Source organism: Castor canadensis, chromosome X (genome assembly GCF_047511655.1).
Source record: "Castor canadensis chromosome X, mCasCan1.hap1v2, whole genome shotgun sequence".
In the NCBI taxonomy this organism is placed as follows: domain Eukaryota; kingdom Metazoa; phylum Chordata; class Mammalia; order Rodentia; family Castoridae; genus Castor; species Castor canadensis.
Genome location: NC_133405.1, coordinates 24,958,003 through 24,970,216, shown reverse-complemented (window position 1 = coordinate 24,970,216; position 12,214 = coordinate 24,958,003). Strand labels below are relative to the sequence as shown.

Sequence of the window (12,214 nt, the reverse complement as noted above, 5' to 3'; positions counted from 1 at the left end):
CCACGTGTTCCTGTAGAGCGGGTGCGGGGGGCTGATCACTGCAGCGTCCGGCCACTGGGTCCGGGCGCCTCTCCGGCTCTGTGCCGCCCAGCCGGCGGTAGGAACCTCCACTGGCAAATGGATGTCACTCTCCGGTTTCAAAGCAGAAAGCGGCGTGCGTGAAAGTGGAGCTAAAGGTAGGCTGGGGAATGGACCAGACCCGGACCAGGCGGACGGGCAGCCTTTAGCCCAGGAATAGCTTCCGCGGCAATAGGCGCAGAAGGCCTGGCCCGTGGCGTGCTCACCTGCTGGTTCGCGAGGCGGAGGTGGGGGGGCGGGGAAAGGAGCCTGGGGCGGAGCCAGACCGCGGCTGGCCAATGGGGAGAGGTTATTCAATGGACGGCTAAATTGCCCCGGGAAAGTGGAGGGGGCGAGGGCCAAGGGGAAAGTTTGAAGCTCCAGAGTTGTGGAAGTTGAGCGAGGCCGAAGCCGCTCAAGAGCAGTTGGGGGCCAGACGGCATTGCAGAGGGACTGGAAGACGCCAGCGCTGCCCGGTCCTCTGGGAGCCATAGGTCCCGCCCTAGCCGCCCCTCCCCGGACTCCGCCTGGCTGTCCCCCCACCGTCGCCGGCTCGACAGCGTCACCTGCTGGACATCTGCCCCCAAGTCCAGCTCGTCAAGGCCGAGGCTCGAAGAGGCTGGGAAGGCCTGGGAGCAAATGAGCTCACTCATCCCAGGCTCTGCGGTTTTGGAACCAGAGGCAACTACCTTCTTTCAGAATACGTGACGGGGCAGAAGGCTTGTGACCATCAGATTAACTTCTTGTCCTGCCACGCCCACCCAGGCTGACAGTTCCATCTCCCAGTCCCAATCAGGGATGAGGAAATGGTGGTGGTGCAGTCCCTGGAAGGAGTCAATGGCAAAGGGCAGGAGTTCAGGAGTTGCCCTTGGCACCTGGTAACAGCAAGGCATAGGTGGAACAGCCCTGGGCTCCTTGTGGACCCTGTTACCCAGGAGTAGATATGCACTTAGGCAAAGAAAGTGGCTGCCTGCAGACTTACGTGATGAGTCAAAAGGCTGTGAGTGCTTCTGAGTGTGGATCATCTTTCTCCCTCTCCTCTTGCCTGCTATAGAACAGGGTAAAAGTCCCTATCATTGGAATCAGGACTCATTCATCCTTTCAATAAACATTTATTGAGCACCTACTCTGTGCTAGGCACTGTGCTAGGCACTGGGGATACATCAGTGACTAACACACAGTCCCTGTCCTTGAGGAGCTCACAGTCTATTGGAGGGGAACCATACATAAACACATAATTAAGGAGCTACAATGTGCTACATGCTATGATAAGAGGTATATACAAAGTGCTGTGAGAGTCCAGAGGATAGACTAAACAGATCAGCTGCTGGGAGGCGAGGAACATCACTTGACTCCTGACTCCACTAAACCATTGCAAAGGCAGGGGCCATGTGACTCCTCCTACCCTCTCCCATAACTATATCAGCACAGGTTAGTTTATCAGATTAGCTAGTTTAACACTCTGAGTAGGAAAGAAACTGAACAGGGAAGTTTCTGTAGGGAAAGAGGATGTTCAAAGTAGTTAGAAATCTTGAGTGCTAATATGGGAGGTGGGGTGAGGGTACCACGAGGGCACTGAGCCAAGGGAAGGGAGGCCCTAGGCAGTGGAGCACCTAGGGCATGTGCCTGTGCAGAGAGGGGAGGTCAGAGGCCACCTACCTCAAAGTTTGGTCCCCATCTCCTACCAGCTCAATCCATAATCATTCATTGATGCTCATCTGCTTGGTGGTATGCCCTGTTCTGTGGGTGATACAGTCCCCCCTATCCCTCAGGAGTAAACACACTGGTTGGGGAGACTAAATAGGCACAGGCCATTGAACATTTAAGTAACCATTTGTGATTATAATAGAGATGTCACCAGCTGTTCACAGTCAAGTTGTCCAAAGAGTGGCAATTGCAGTGAGTTTAAAATAACTCAACTCTTAAGGCTAGGCTGCTCTGGGGAAGCAGCTTTCATGAATTGAGTCTTGAAGGACAGACACAATTTTTAGGGGAATAAGAGCATTTGGGTTGAATAGAACCCGGTAAAGGAAAAGCACAGGTGGGAAATTTTCAATAGAGGCATGTTCAAAGACCACCAATTCCATGTTTGGAGGAGTACACTCAGTGGGGAGGGCACACTGTGAGTGGGCTGGGGGTGTCAGCTAGGACCCAATAGGAAAGGGCCAAGGACTTGGGTCTTTGCATGAAGGTGGGGCTGCTGCCAAATTTAAGGTCCTTCTGGAATTACTGCCCTAAGCTCTCTGAGTGCTCCCCCATCCTTCCTGCAGGACCTCTGGACTACTGCACGATTCATCAACTAAAGGGTTAATGTTAGGCCTCTAGAAGTGTTGGAGGGTAAGTGTTTTGAGTACCACCTCTTCCTGCAGGCCAGGAGGAGTCACTGAAGGCTTTTTAGCAGAGGAAGGACTGAATCCTCCCCTGGTATGAGGGAGGCCACACTAGGAAGAGTTGTTGATGTGTCTGGGTAACATGAATCAAGCCAGAGGCTGTGTGAATATGGAAGACAGGTCAAATTTTAGAGATATTGCAATCATGCTGGACTTCAGAAGATGAGAGAGGGCAGGGTCAAGTGAAGGCAGCTGTCAGCTCTGAAATCGTGAGCTTCAAAGGTCAGGAAAATAGTGGTACCATTAACAGAAAAAGGAAGTCATGATGGCCTTTCTTTTTGGAGGTACTAGGGTTTGAACTTGGGGCCCTGTGCTTACCAGACAGGCGCTCTAACACTTGAACCACATCCCCCAGTCCCCCCCCCCTTTTTTTTTTGTGAGTGTGGGAAGAATTTAAAAGTCCGCATTTGATAGAGGGGCTGACATATTTAGGTGGAAGTGTCCAGCAGATTGCTAGAGCAATGAACCAGGGGCTTAGGAGAAAAGCAGGGGCTGGATTTAAGATTCATCCCAAAGAGCTGGGCCATGTGACTACAAGACTCTTGGGGAACACCTGCGTTGAAAGGGGAGCTGAGGTGCCTGCATAGGCACAGAGAAAGGACGATGGGGGATGAAGAGCCCAGCTAAGCAAGGACTCAGAACTATGAAGAAGACTTTGATTTCACCATGAGAATATTGATAGCCTTCAGATGATGAGTTTCTTTTTCAGATGATGAGTCCGGAGGGGGGTGGGTGGGGGCGGGGGAGAGAACAGAAATCAGATTTCAGACTGGGGCAGAGCCACTCCTCACCCATGCTGTGCCTTTGTGTGCACTGTTTTTAAATGCTGACCCTCATTTAAGGTGCTTATTTTCAACCATCAGGAGATTGTGATAATCTGCTTTTATTGGAAAAAGGCACTTCAATGCCAACTGCTGGAAATGTGTAGTAAATGCACCTGCACAGCCTTTATATGGTTCCCTCCCCAGGGAAGGAGAGGGGAAAAGAGAGCTGGAGAGAATGATGACCAGAAGAGAAAAAAGAGCAGCTGGGGAGGTAGTTAGGTCAAGTGGCTGTTTTGGCACTGAGGACATACATAGCAAAGGTCCTGAGGCACTGATTCACATTAACTGAATTCACTAGAGAACAGAGTTGCTTCTGAGTCTGACACTTCTTAACCTTGCCCCGAAAGTTGGCAGGACAGAGGCAAGCAGACTTGAAGAAGGGAGAGGGGAAGGGATCCTGGCCCTTAGCAGAGGGTTGATTTTAACAGAGAGTAAGTTGACCCTTCGCAGATAGAGAAAAGAGGGAAGCAAGGAGCCACACTCAGACAGGAGAGGCGCCATGGGAACTTGTATGTGCTGGCTACTGTCTTCTTGGTGAAGAAAAAAATCAGTTAGGTGTGACAGTTGAAAATGAGCAGTGGTCCACTGAGGCATGTACTGGAGCCACCAAGGTAGGGGGCTGGCACAGCTCTGAGGTGAGAGGGTAGGATGGGCAGTAGAGACTATGCAGCAGGTACCCCCTTCCCCCAGGCGCACTTGCAGGAGCAGAAATGAAGGCAGACACAAGTTGGTTTGCTGCCTGACTAGCCTCAGCAATGCCTGACAGTCAGAAAATCCCAGGGTGAAAGTGATGAAGAAGGAGCCTGGGGTGGGGTGTGGAGGACAGCATGCCAAAGGCTACTCTTACACAAACAGCCCAAGCCTTGGGCACAAATCTTCAATGAACTCAGCCCTGGCTGGGGCCTTTCTGACTGGGGCTGACTCTAGGTAGGTGCTTTGCCCGCAATAATCCTTCAGCAAAGCACTTCAGGCTCCAACCTGCCAGCATGGCGACTGTGGCAGGCAATGGAGCAGTCTGTGGAGGTTGCTCCCAGGGCTGAGTTCTCTCCCCTCCCTCCGTGGTTTTGGCTCACTTGTCCTTCTTGCCTCTTAGGAGTGCATCTTCCCAACATGCGCATCCATTGGAGCTCTCCTGTGTAAGACCTGTTTCAGTTCTGTGACATCTCTCCAGATTTGGGGGATCCAACCTGTGCATAGTCTCAGAGCAACTGAATCATAGTTGTATAAAGAGAAGGAGAGAATGTTTTCCCTTAAAAACAGTCCTATCCTATGGCTGATCCATGGATACACACACACACAGACACACACACACACACACACAGACACACACACACACACACACACTTGAAGACCTCGCAGCTACACTACCATCCTCCCCAAAGAAACAAAGATACAGACCCACAAGTACACACAAATACAGACAGAGATATTCACATATGGGGTAGTAAGTTCCCTGTGGAGGGAATATAGATGGTGAGATACAGCCAGGCCAGATTCTTCTTATGAAGTCGCCTGCTGGTCCTGGCTACAAGCTTCTCCCTGGTTCGGAGTTTCCCCTCCATCACCGAGTCAGCTCATCATTCTGTCAAGAGAATACGCCCTAGTGCTCCTGAAGACCATGGTCTGATGCCAGGGATGCTCAAACTGGGCATAGCTTGACCACAGTGATAGGGGGACTGGGGATCAGGTGTATCAAATCCCACTAAATGTAAGGGCAGGTACGCTACTTCAGTCAGTCCATGTGAAAATGCTGCTTATCTTCTCCTGGTGGGCCACACTTCTGACCCTTCTGTTTATATGTCATGGGGCTCCATCTTAATAAGGGAAGTGGGGTTGAATGGGGAGAAGGGAGCTGGGGTTGGGGATCTGGCCAGCAAGTTCCCAGATGTGGTCACGCTAGGCTCAGCCATTAACAGGGACCCTGAGCCTGAGGAGAGCTCAAGTTCAGCCACTGGGGTCAGCCCAACAGTGGGGCGGCTGGGGGGAGAGAAAGTCTGGTTCCCCATAAGGCTGGGGTTGTGGGAGCTCCTTGAAAGCACCTGGGTTGGAAGTGGCTGAAGATGAGCCTGATCTCTCAGGAGCTCTCTCAGGGTCTCTTCAGGAACCAGCAGCCCCTCCATGGGAGCCCCAGTCACCATTCCCTGCACATATGAAGAGGACCTCAGTGGCCCCTCCTTGACCCCAGGAGCTGCTGTGGCGCTGGAAGTCCTGATGAAGGCAGCAATTACAGTCCCGGGTGGCTGAGAGCTGGGCCCCGCTGGTCCAGCGCCTGTGGCCGAGGGTGGTGCTGTGTTGGTTGGACGGTTGGCCCCAGTCAGAAGTTGAGGGAGGCCACTGAGAATGAGTGGAGCCCCAGGTGCTGCCACCTGGTTCTCTTGGAAACTGGTATTCAGGGGAAAGGAGGCCTGCAAAGTGAAGGTGTCCTTGAACGTTGACGCAGGTGGAACACTCTGGAGAACAAGCTGAGTGGGAGCAGTAGTACTGGCGGGAGGCCCATTGGTCAGCACCGTAGTCAGTGGGATGGTCTGCAGGGTCACAGCAGAGCCCGACCCCACAGGGGCAACTCCTAGGTGGATATTGCTGGGCACTGAAGAAGTACTAAGAAGAGACAGAAAACAGAGTTGGTTAAGGCAGGAGTCATCCCAACTGGCCAGGAAGGAGGGCACAAGAGGGACAGAACTTGCAGGTGTTTTGTGTCTTGGTTGTTGCTCTAGCTAACACTTATCAAGTACTTTGAATAGGTCAGAGATCATTCTAAATGATTGACATTTCTCAAACCTCAAAACGGCCCATGAGTTGAATTATTCTAATTTTACAGCATAAGGAAACTGAGGCACAGAGTGGTTATATTACTTGCCCTAAGACCACATGGCCTTGTGAACCCCAGAGCTCATGTTCCTCCTCATTCCACTCTACTGCCTGCCCTCCTTGGAAGAGCATCCCTGTGACCCACACCAATGTAGCAAGAGGTGTCCTTGCTACAAGGTCCAACCTTTACAGGGAAAACTGCAGGCCCCTTAGCATGGAAGAGAATAGGGAGAGCTTTCTGGGAGGCCTGGAAGGCAGAGAGGCATATTAGCAATGTTCTCTATTGTGGAGGGGAAGAAGCTTGACTGGGTGGGCCTAGATGTGGAACCCCAGGTGGCTCCTTGGATCGCACTCTGGTGTAACAATAACAGACCCAGCTGGCAGCAGAAGCTCCCAAGTCAAGTGCTGGCTGGCTTTGGAGTTCCTTTGGTGTGTAATCTCAGGCAAGTAACCTTTCCTCTCTTGACCAAAAAGTATCCTACTGGCTTTTCACGGGTTCTATAAGGATCCCATAGGACTAGAGATACAGCAGAGTTTTGGAAGGAGTTGACAACTGACCCCCATCACAAAGGACAATGAGAAGACTCACAGTTACTTTGGTACCCTTACCTCACAGCTTTGGTGAGGTTGGCCTGGCTCTCTGCTGGAGAGACAAGCATGGTGGAGGTAGTAGGGACCTCCTCATCTAGAGACAGTCCCAATTCCAGACTTGCAGATGGTCGGAGACCAACATGCTGAACCTTTGGCTTCTCCCAGGAAGGGCCACTTTTGCCTTGGGGGGCAGCTCTGGATGAGACCCTGGAGCTGGCTCGCCGGGTGGTGCTAGTGGAAGATGCGGAGGAAGTGGAGGCCTGAGGGGGAGCTGCTGGGGCTTCAATTCTCTCTTCCTCATCTTCAATCACCACCAGGTCCTTGGGCATCTCCTTAAACTGGTACACCAGCCTCTGCCCTTCCACTTTGGCCAGGATGCCTCTTTGATAGTAATATCTAGGGAGAGTGGAGGGGGAGAGTTAGTCGGCATCTGAATGGGGAGGTCTTCCCTCTCCATCTGCCCAGCACACTGCTCTCCAGGGCAAAGCAGATGTGACACTGAGGCTGGCCAGGAACCAGGCCAACTCTTGGACACGGAAGGTTTTTATAACATTTCTGAGATTTCCCTCTGCAGACTCAAAGGATATAGGAAAAGAAGTTTCCAGTGTCAACTTCCATTCTGCTTTGGGGATGAGGACAGGTTGCAAGGGGTGGAAGTATGAGTAAGGAGGATGGAGGGCGGTGATTCAGCAATCCCTGGGTCTGGGAGACCAAGGCCATCCAAGGGCAATCCAAGGCCATCTTCCTGGTTCTGTGGCTTGCAGAATGTGAAGAAAGCTCTTCTTTTGTTTTGTTTTGTTTTTGGTGGTACTGGGGTTTGAACTCAGGGCTTCACACTTGCTAGGCAGGTGCCCTACCACTTGAGCCACTCTGCCAGCCCAAGAAAGCTCTTCTTGAGGGTGAGGGGGGTAGAACTAAAATGCCCTTTAAGGACAGAGATGCAAGAGGAAAGGGATTTAAGCAGGGCATAGTGGTTTATGCCTGTAATCCCAGATATCAGGAGGCAAAGGCAGGAGGACCAAGGTCTGAGACCACCCCAGGGGGAAAAGCACAAGACCCTATTTGAAAAACAAACTAAAAGCAAAAGGACTTGGGGGAGATGCTCAAGTGATAGAGTGCTTGCCTAGCAAGCATAAAGTCCCTAATTCAATTCTCAGTACCACCAAAAAGAAGAGGAGGAAGGGGACCTTACTTCCAAAAGGGGGCCTGGGCAATGGGCGTGGGGGTAAGCAAAAGGGAGAGTTGAGATTAGTTTCCTTAAAGGACTGATCAGGCCTCCATTAAAGTGGGAGAGCCTCCTTTGCTGTAGGAAGAGCTTGGTGACTTCCCCAGGGCAGGGGATTCTGTGTCCCTGAAGCTCCTACCTTAGTGCCCGGCCCATTGTCTCATAGTTCATGTCAGGCTTGTTTTTCTGCTTCCCCCACAGCTTGGACACAGCTTTGGAGTCCACCAATTTGAAGATGCCTTTCTCTCGCTGGGTCCACTTGATGTACTTGGGACAGGTGTTTCTGTCTTGCAGCAGTGCCAGGAGGAACTCCCACAGGTAGATGGTGCTTCCTGCAGAGGGGCGGGCAATGAGGGGCAGCTCAGGCCCTTTGGCGGCAGGCTAAGGGGTTTCCTGCCCACCTCACTTGACTCTCAGCCATACCTTTGCCATCCTTCGATTTCTTCCGTATGGGGATGCTGGGATCAGTGACAGGTGAGGTACTTCGGTTGCCCTTTGTCTTCCGGACTGTGAAGAGGTGGGGAAGCAGAATGAAGCTGAGGCCTTGGAGGTCTGGCCAAGTTTGGTGTGACAGAACCAGCCAGGAGGAGCCAAGTCACCAAGGCTAGAAGCCTGATCATTTTTCCACAGCCACAACCCCCATGTATCTGCACAGCAGGGAAATGCAACGCTTGCAAATGAGCCATCTTTATAAGAACAGAATGGGAAGCCAGGTGTGGTGATATACACCTGGACCCTACTAAGGCAGGAGGATCGCAAGTTCAAGGCCAGTCTGGGGCTACATAGTAAGAACATCACACACACACACACACACACACACACACACACACACAAACAAATAAAACAACAACAACGATAACAATAACAAAATGAATGGGAGACAGCCCAAAGGTATTACTGTTGTAAGGGTTAGTGTGGCATTGAGGTTTCGGTAGCCAGGCTGGCAAGGCCATGGCCTTAGTAAATCAGTAACACTGGGGCTTGGGAAAGCCCAAAGTCCTCTCATATATGGCCTCAGTTTCATAAGCTCCACAGAAGGGAAACAAGCACATGACATGACTGGTGTTTTTGTTGTTTTGTTTTGTTTGAGACAGGGGTTTGCTATATAGCCCAGAATGGCCTCAAAGTTGCTATGTAACCCAGCTGGCCTCAAACTCGTGATCCTTCTACCTCAGCCTCCTGAGTGCTGCGATTACAGGTGTGCACCATTATGTCTGGTTGGCATGACTCATGTTTTATAGGCAGAGGCTCCAGAGGTCCAGGCACTGGCCAGGGTCAGGCCTGGTGCCCCAACTCCCAGCTAAGATTCAACCCACTGGGGTAACTGGCATTTCTGGAGGAGTTTACACATGAAAGGCAGAAAGGAGCAGCATGGGAAATGCCAGGATTCAGAGCAGGTCAGCCAATGAGGCCAGGTTTTACAGAAGACAGGCATTTTGGTTCATCCCTGCCAGACCAGAGAGATGACCTCTTAACACATCTGTGAGCCTCAACCGCTCAGCCCTTGGGGTCACCCTGGCCCCCCACCCGCTCCCTTGAAGACACACACACTCCTCCCCTCCTTACTTCTCTTCTTTGATTTCCCAGTTTTCTTAGGACTTTCCTCTCTGGGGACCCTCTCCTCCAGAGAATGCTCCTCCTGGTCACCAGTGTCACTGGCCCTATTCAGGGCATCAGGCTCAGAGGCAGGAAACAGGTAGTTGGGCAGAGTGACGGCTGGGGCAGGGTCTGAGTCTGGAAGCATTTCGGAGGTGCTGACTGCAAGAAGAAAGGCCTGAGGTGGGGGGGCTCAGGGCAGGGCTGGAGCTTGGTCTCCAGCACTGCTGCTTAGGAATAACATAGTGTGTACCTGGGGAGGGTAGGGGTACTGTTCCTCACAACCCCAGACCTAGGATATACCTGAAAATGCCCCAGAGGTCTTGAGCCCTAAGGAGATGAAAACATCTACAGAGCCTGTGGCCGTAAGCTGGCCCCAATCATAGAGTCACATTTATTGCCCACTGCTGGTGGTAGGGAAGTTCCAGGCAGCATCCAGGGCAATGGACCACCTTGATTTAGTCATTCACTCATTCAACAACTTGAAGGGGCCTTAGAAATCATTTAGCCCAAGCTGGGGGGTACACACCTGTAATCCCAGCTACTTGGGAGACGGAGATCAAGAGGATCACGATTCAAGGCCAGCCTGGGCAAAAAGTTAGTGAGACCCCATTTCAACCAATAAGCCAGCATAGTGGCAGGTATTCCAGCTATGAGGGAGGTTATAAATAGGAGGATTATGGTCTGAGGCCAGCCCCACACAAAAATGAGAGACCCTATCTGAAAAATAACTAAAGCAAAAAGAGCTGGGGGAATGACTCAAGTGTTAAAGCATTTCCCTACTAAGTGAGAGGCTCTGAGTTCAAACCCCTGTTCTGCCTCCTAAAAAAGATTAAGGTGGTACATTTTATAATATATACCTATATCTACACACACACACACACACACACACACACACACACACACACACACATACACACATGTAATCACAATTTTAAAATTGGAGGAAACAAATGTATAAAACAATTTTTAAAAAGAATGATAATAAAATACCAACAAGGAAAAAAATATTGGGCAAAACCCCACAAAAGTCACCCTGGCTATCTTTTCCTTGTCTGCAATGCCCTCCTACCCCTCTCCATCCCCTGCCATCCCAGCTTGAATGTGTTCACATGTACATTGGTGCACGTGGTTGCCTCGACCTGCAAGCACATGTGCCTGGGAATCCAATAAGTGGAATTTTAAAAGGAAATTGTTTTGGTGCCTTGAGTGAAAGCACGGGGGTTCAAACTTACAGATCTGTTTCTCATCCAGGATGTCATTGGGAGATTCCACATTGAGTAAGACTTCAGTGGTTGACATTGTATGTGAGGTGGCCTCGTTTTCATCTGGTTCCAGGTTCCATGGGGAAGGAGGAGAAGAAGAATTTCCCTCAGGGAACGGTTCAGCTATAATCAAGGTCAGCCCATGCCAATGGAGTGGTAAGAGGAGGAGACACAGGGATTCCATAGGGTCTTCGGGAAGGGACCAGCACCTCCTGCCCTAATTGCCCACCCCTCAATGGCTCTCCACTCCACCTCATCTAAATGGTTCCCTATTCTGTGAAGCAGCAGTACCTTTCATTGGGCCCATTTTGTATGGGGTTACTTGCGGCCATCATGGACTGCTGTTTCCTGAAGACAGAACTCTTTTCTTCACCATACTTCCCTGCCCAGAAAGGGAACACACCTGCCAGCAGAAAACTGCCCTCCAGGATCTGATCCTGTGTCATGCACAAGGTCCCGTCTGTTATGATGCCATTGTGGACATCGTCCAGCTCCAGTCCTGAGTACAGATGCAGTAATTCCGGGTAGGGTACCTGCTCCACAATCACGGCTGGGAACACCGAGGGGTCTTCCAGCTATGAAGGAGATAGGGGTATGGTTCAAGGCCCACCCACATCTTCTAGAAAGCCCTCCCAATCAGATTTTAGGGCCAGCCTCGCTAGGTGATGCTTTGAGTGGGATTTTGATGACTAGGGATGGCTTAGCTATACACCCACCTGCATTCCACCACTGACCTATACCCCTAGCCTGGGCAAGCATTTTTAATTGGTTGGGTTAATCCATGGCCCAGGATTAGGGCTCAGTCTATAAGAAGGGTTAGGTACTCATTCTACAGCCAACGGAAAAGATTAGTTGATGGCAAGATTAGTTGATATACTATAGAGCACAAATATAAAATATTTACAACATTCCAGAAAATTCTATTTGATTGTGCACTGCTTGAGTTTGAAACCAAGCTCTGCTACTTGCTAGCAGTGTAACCTTGGGAAACCTAACTTCACCTTTCTGGGTGTCAATTTCTTCATTTATAAAACTGGGGTATTCATATTTTTGACCCCATAGGTTGTTTAAGCAGATCAGTACACATAAACCCCTGAGAACAAGAGTAAACTCATTAAATGTTAGATGTCAAGGACTTCTAGGAGATTGGTAATGTTTTGACTCTTTTTTTTAAAAGTGTAACCCAGGCTGGCCTCGAACTCGTGATCCTCCCACCTCATCCTCTTTGCCTTGTTGATTACAGGCATGCACCACCACAATGGGCTTGATTCTTAACTTATATGATAAGTACATGTGTGTTCCTTTACAATCCATCTCTTTATCTCTATTATCTATCGGTCTATCTATCTATCTATGAACTCTTTTGTATTCCTGACACATTTTACTTCAAAAATTGTTTCCTAAGAAGAGTGAAAGGGGTGTGGGAGTAAAAGCAGAGGGTGGAGGGGAGGAGCTAAG

The 12,214-nt window shown here is 50.5% G+C and overlaps 1 protein-coding gene and 1 long non-coding RNA gene across 6 annotated transcripts in view; one reads left to right on the top strand and one right to left on the bottom strand.

Annotated features, from left to right (window-relative positions):
- The first annotated feature begins 27 nt into the window (after window positions 1-27).
- LOC109687399 (uncharacterized) lies at window positions 28-11,900 on the top strand. The gene is made up of 3 exons (XR_002212481.2): window positions 28-176; window positions 8,097-8,213; window positions 10,830-11,900. It is a non-coding gene; the product is annotated as an uncharacterized lncRNA (long non-coding RNA).
- The window catches only part of Elf4 (E74 like ETS transcription factor 4), a 42,192-nt gene continuing 34,664 nt past the window's right edge, over window positions 4,687-12,214 (bottom strand). For 3 of the 5 annotated variants that reach the window (XM_074062167.1, XM_020165273.2, XM_020165274.2), the window contains exons 3-9: window positions 11,160-11,331; window positions 10,727-10,819; window positions 9,462-9,653; window positions 8,319-8,402; window positions 8,035-8,227; window positions 6,689-7,066; window positions 4,687-5,869 (exon numbers count right to left, since the gene is read on the bottom strand). In XM_074062167.1, the coding sequence (XP_073918268.1) occupies window positions 5,065-5,869; window positions 6,689-7,066; window positions 8,035-8,227; window positions 8,319-8,402; window positions 9,462-9,653; window positions 10,727-10,819; window positions 11,160-11,331 (1,917 nt within the window). In that variant the 3' untranslated portion in view covers window positions 4,687-5,064. Of the gene's footprint in view, window positions 5,870-6,688; window positions 7,067-8,034; window positions 8,228-8,318; window positions 8,403-9,461; window positions 10,078-10,726; window positions 10,859-11,159; window positions 11,332-12,214 lie in introns of those variants that run through there. The other 2 variants (XM_074062168.1, XM_074062169.1) reach the window with 2 other exon arrangements.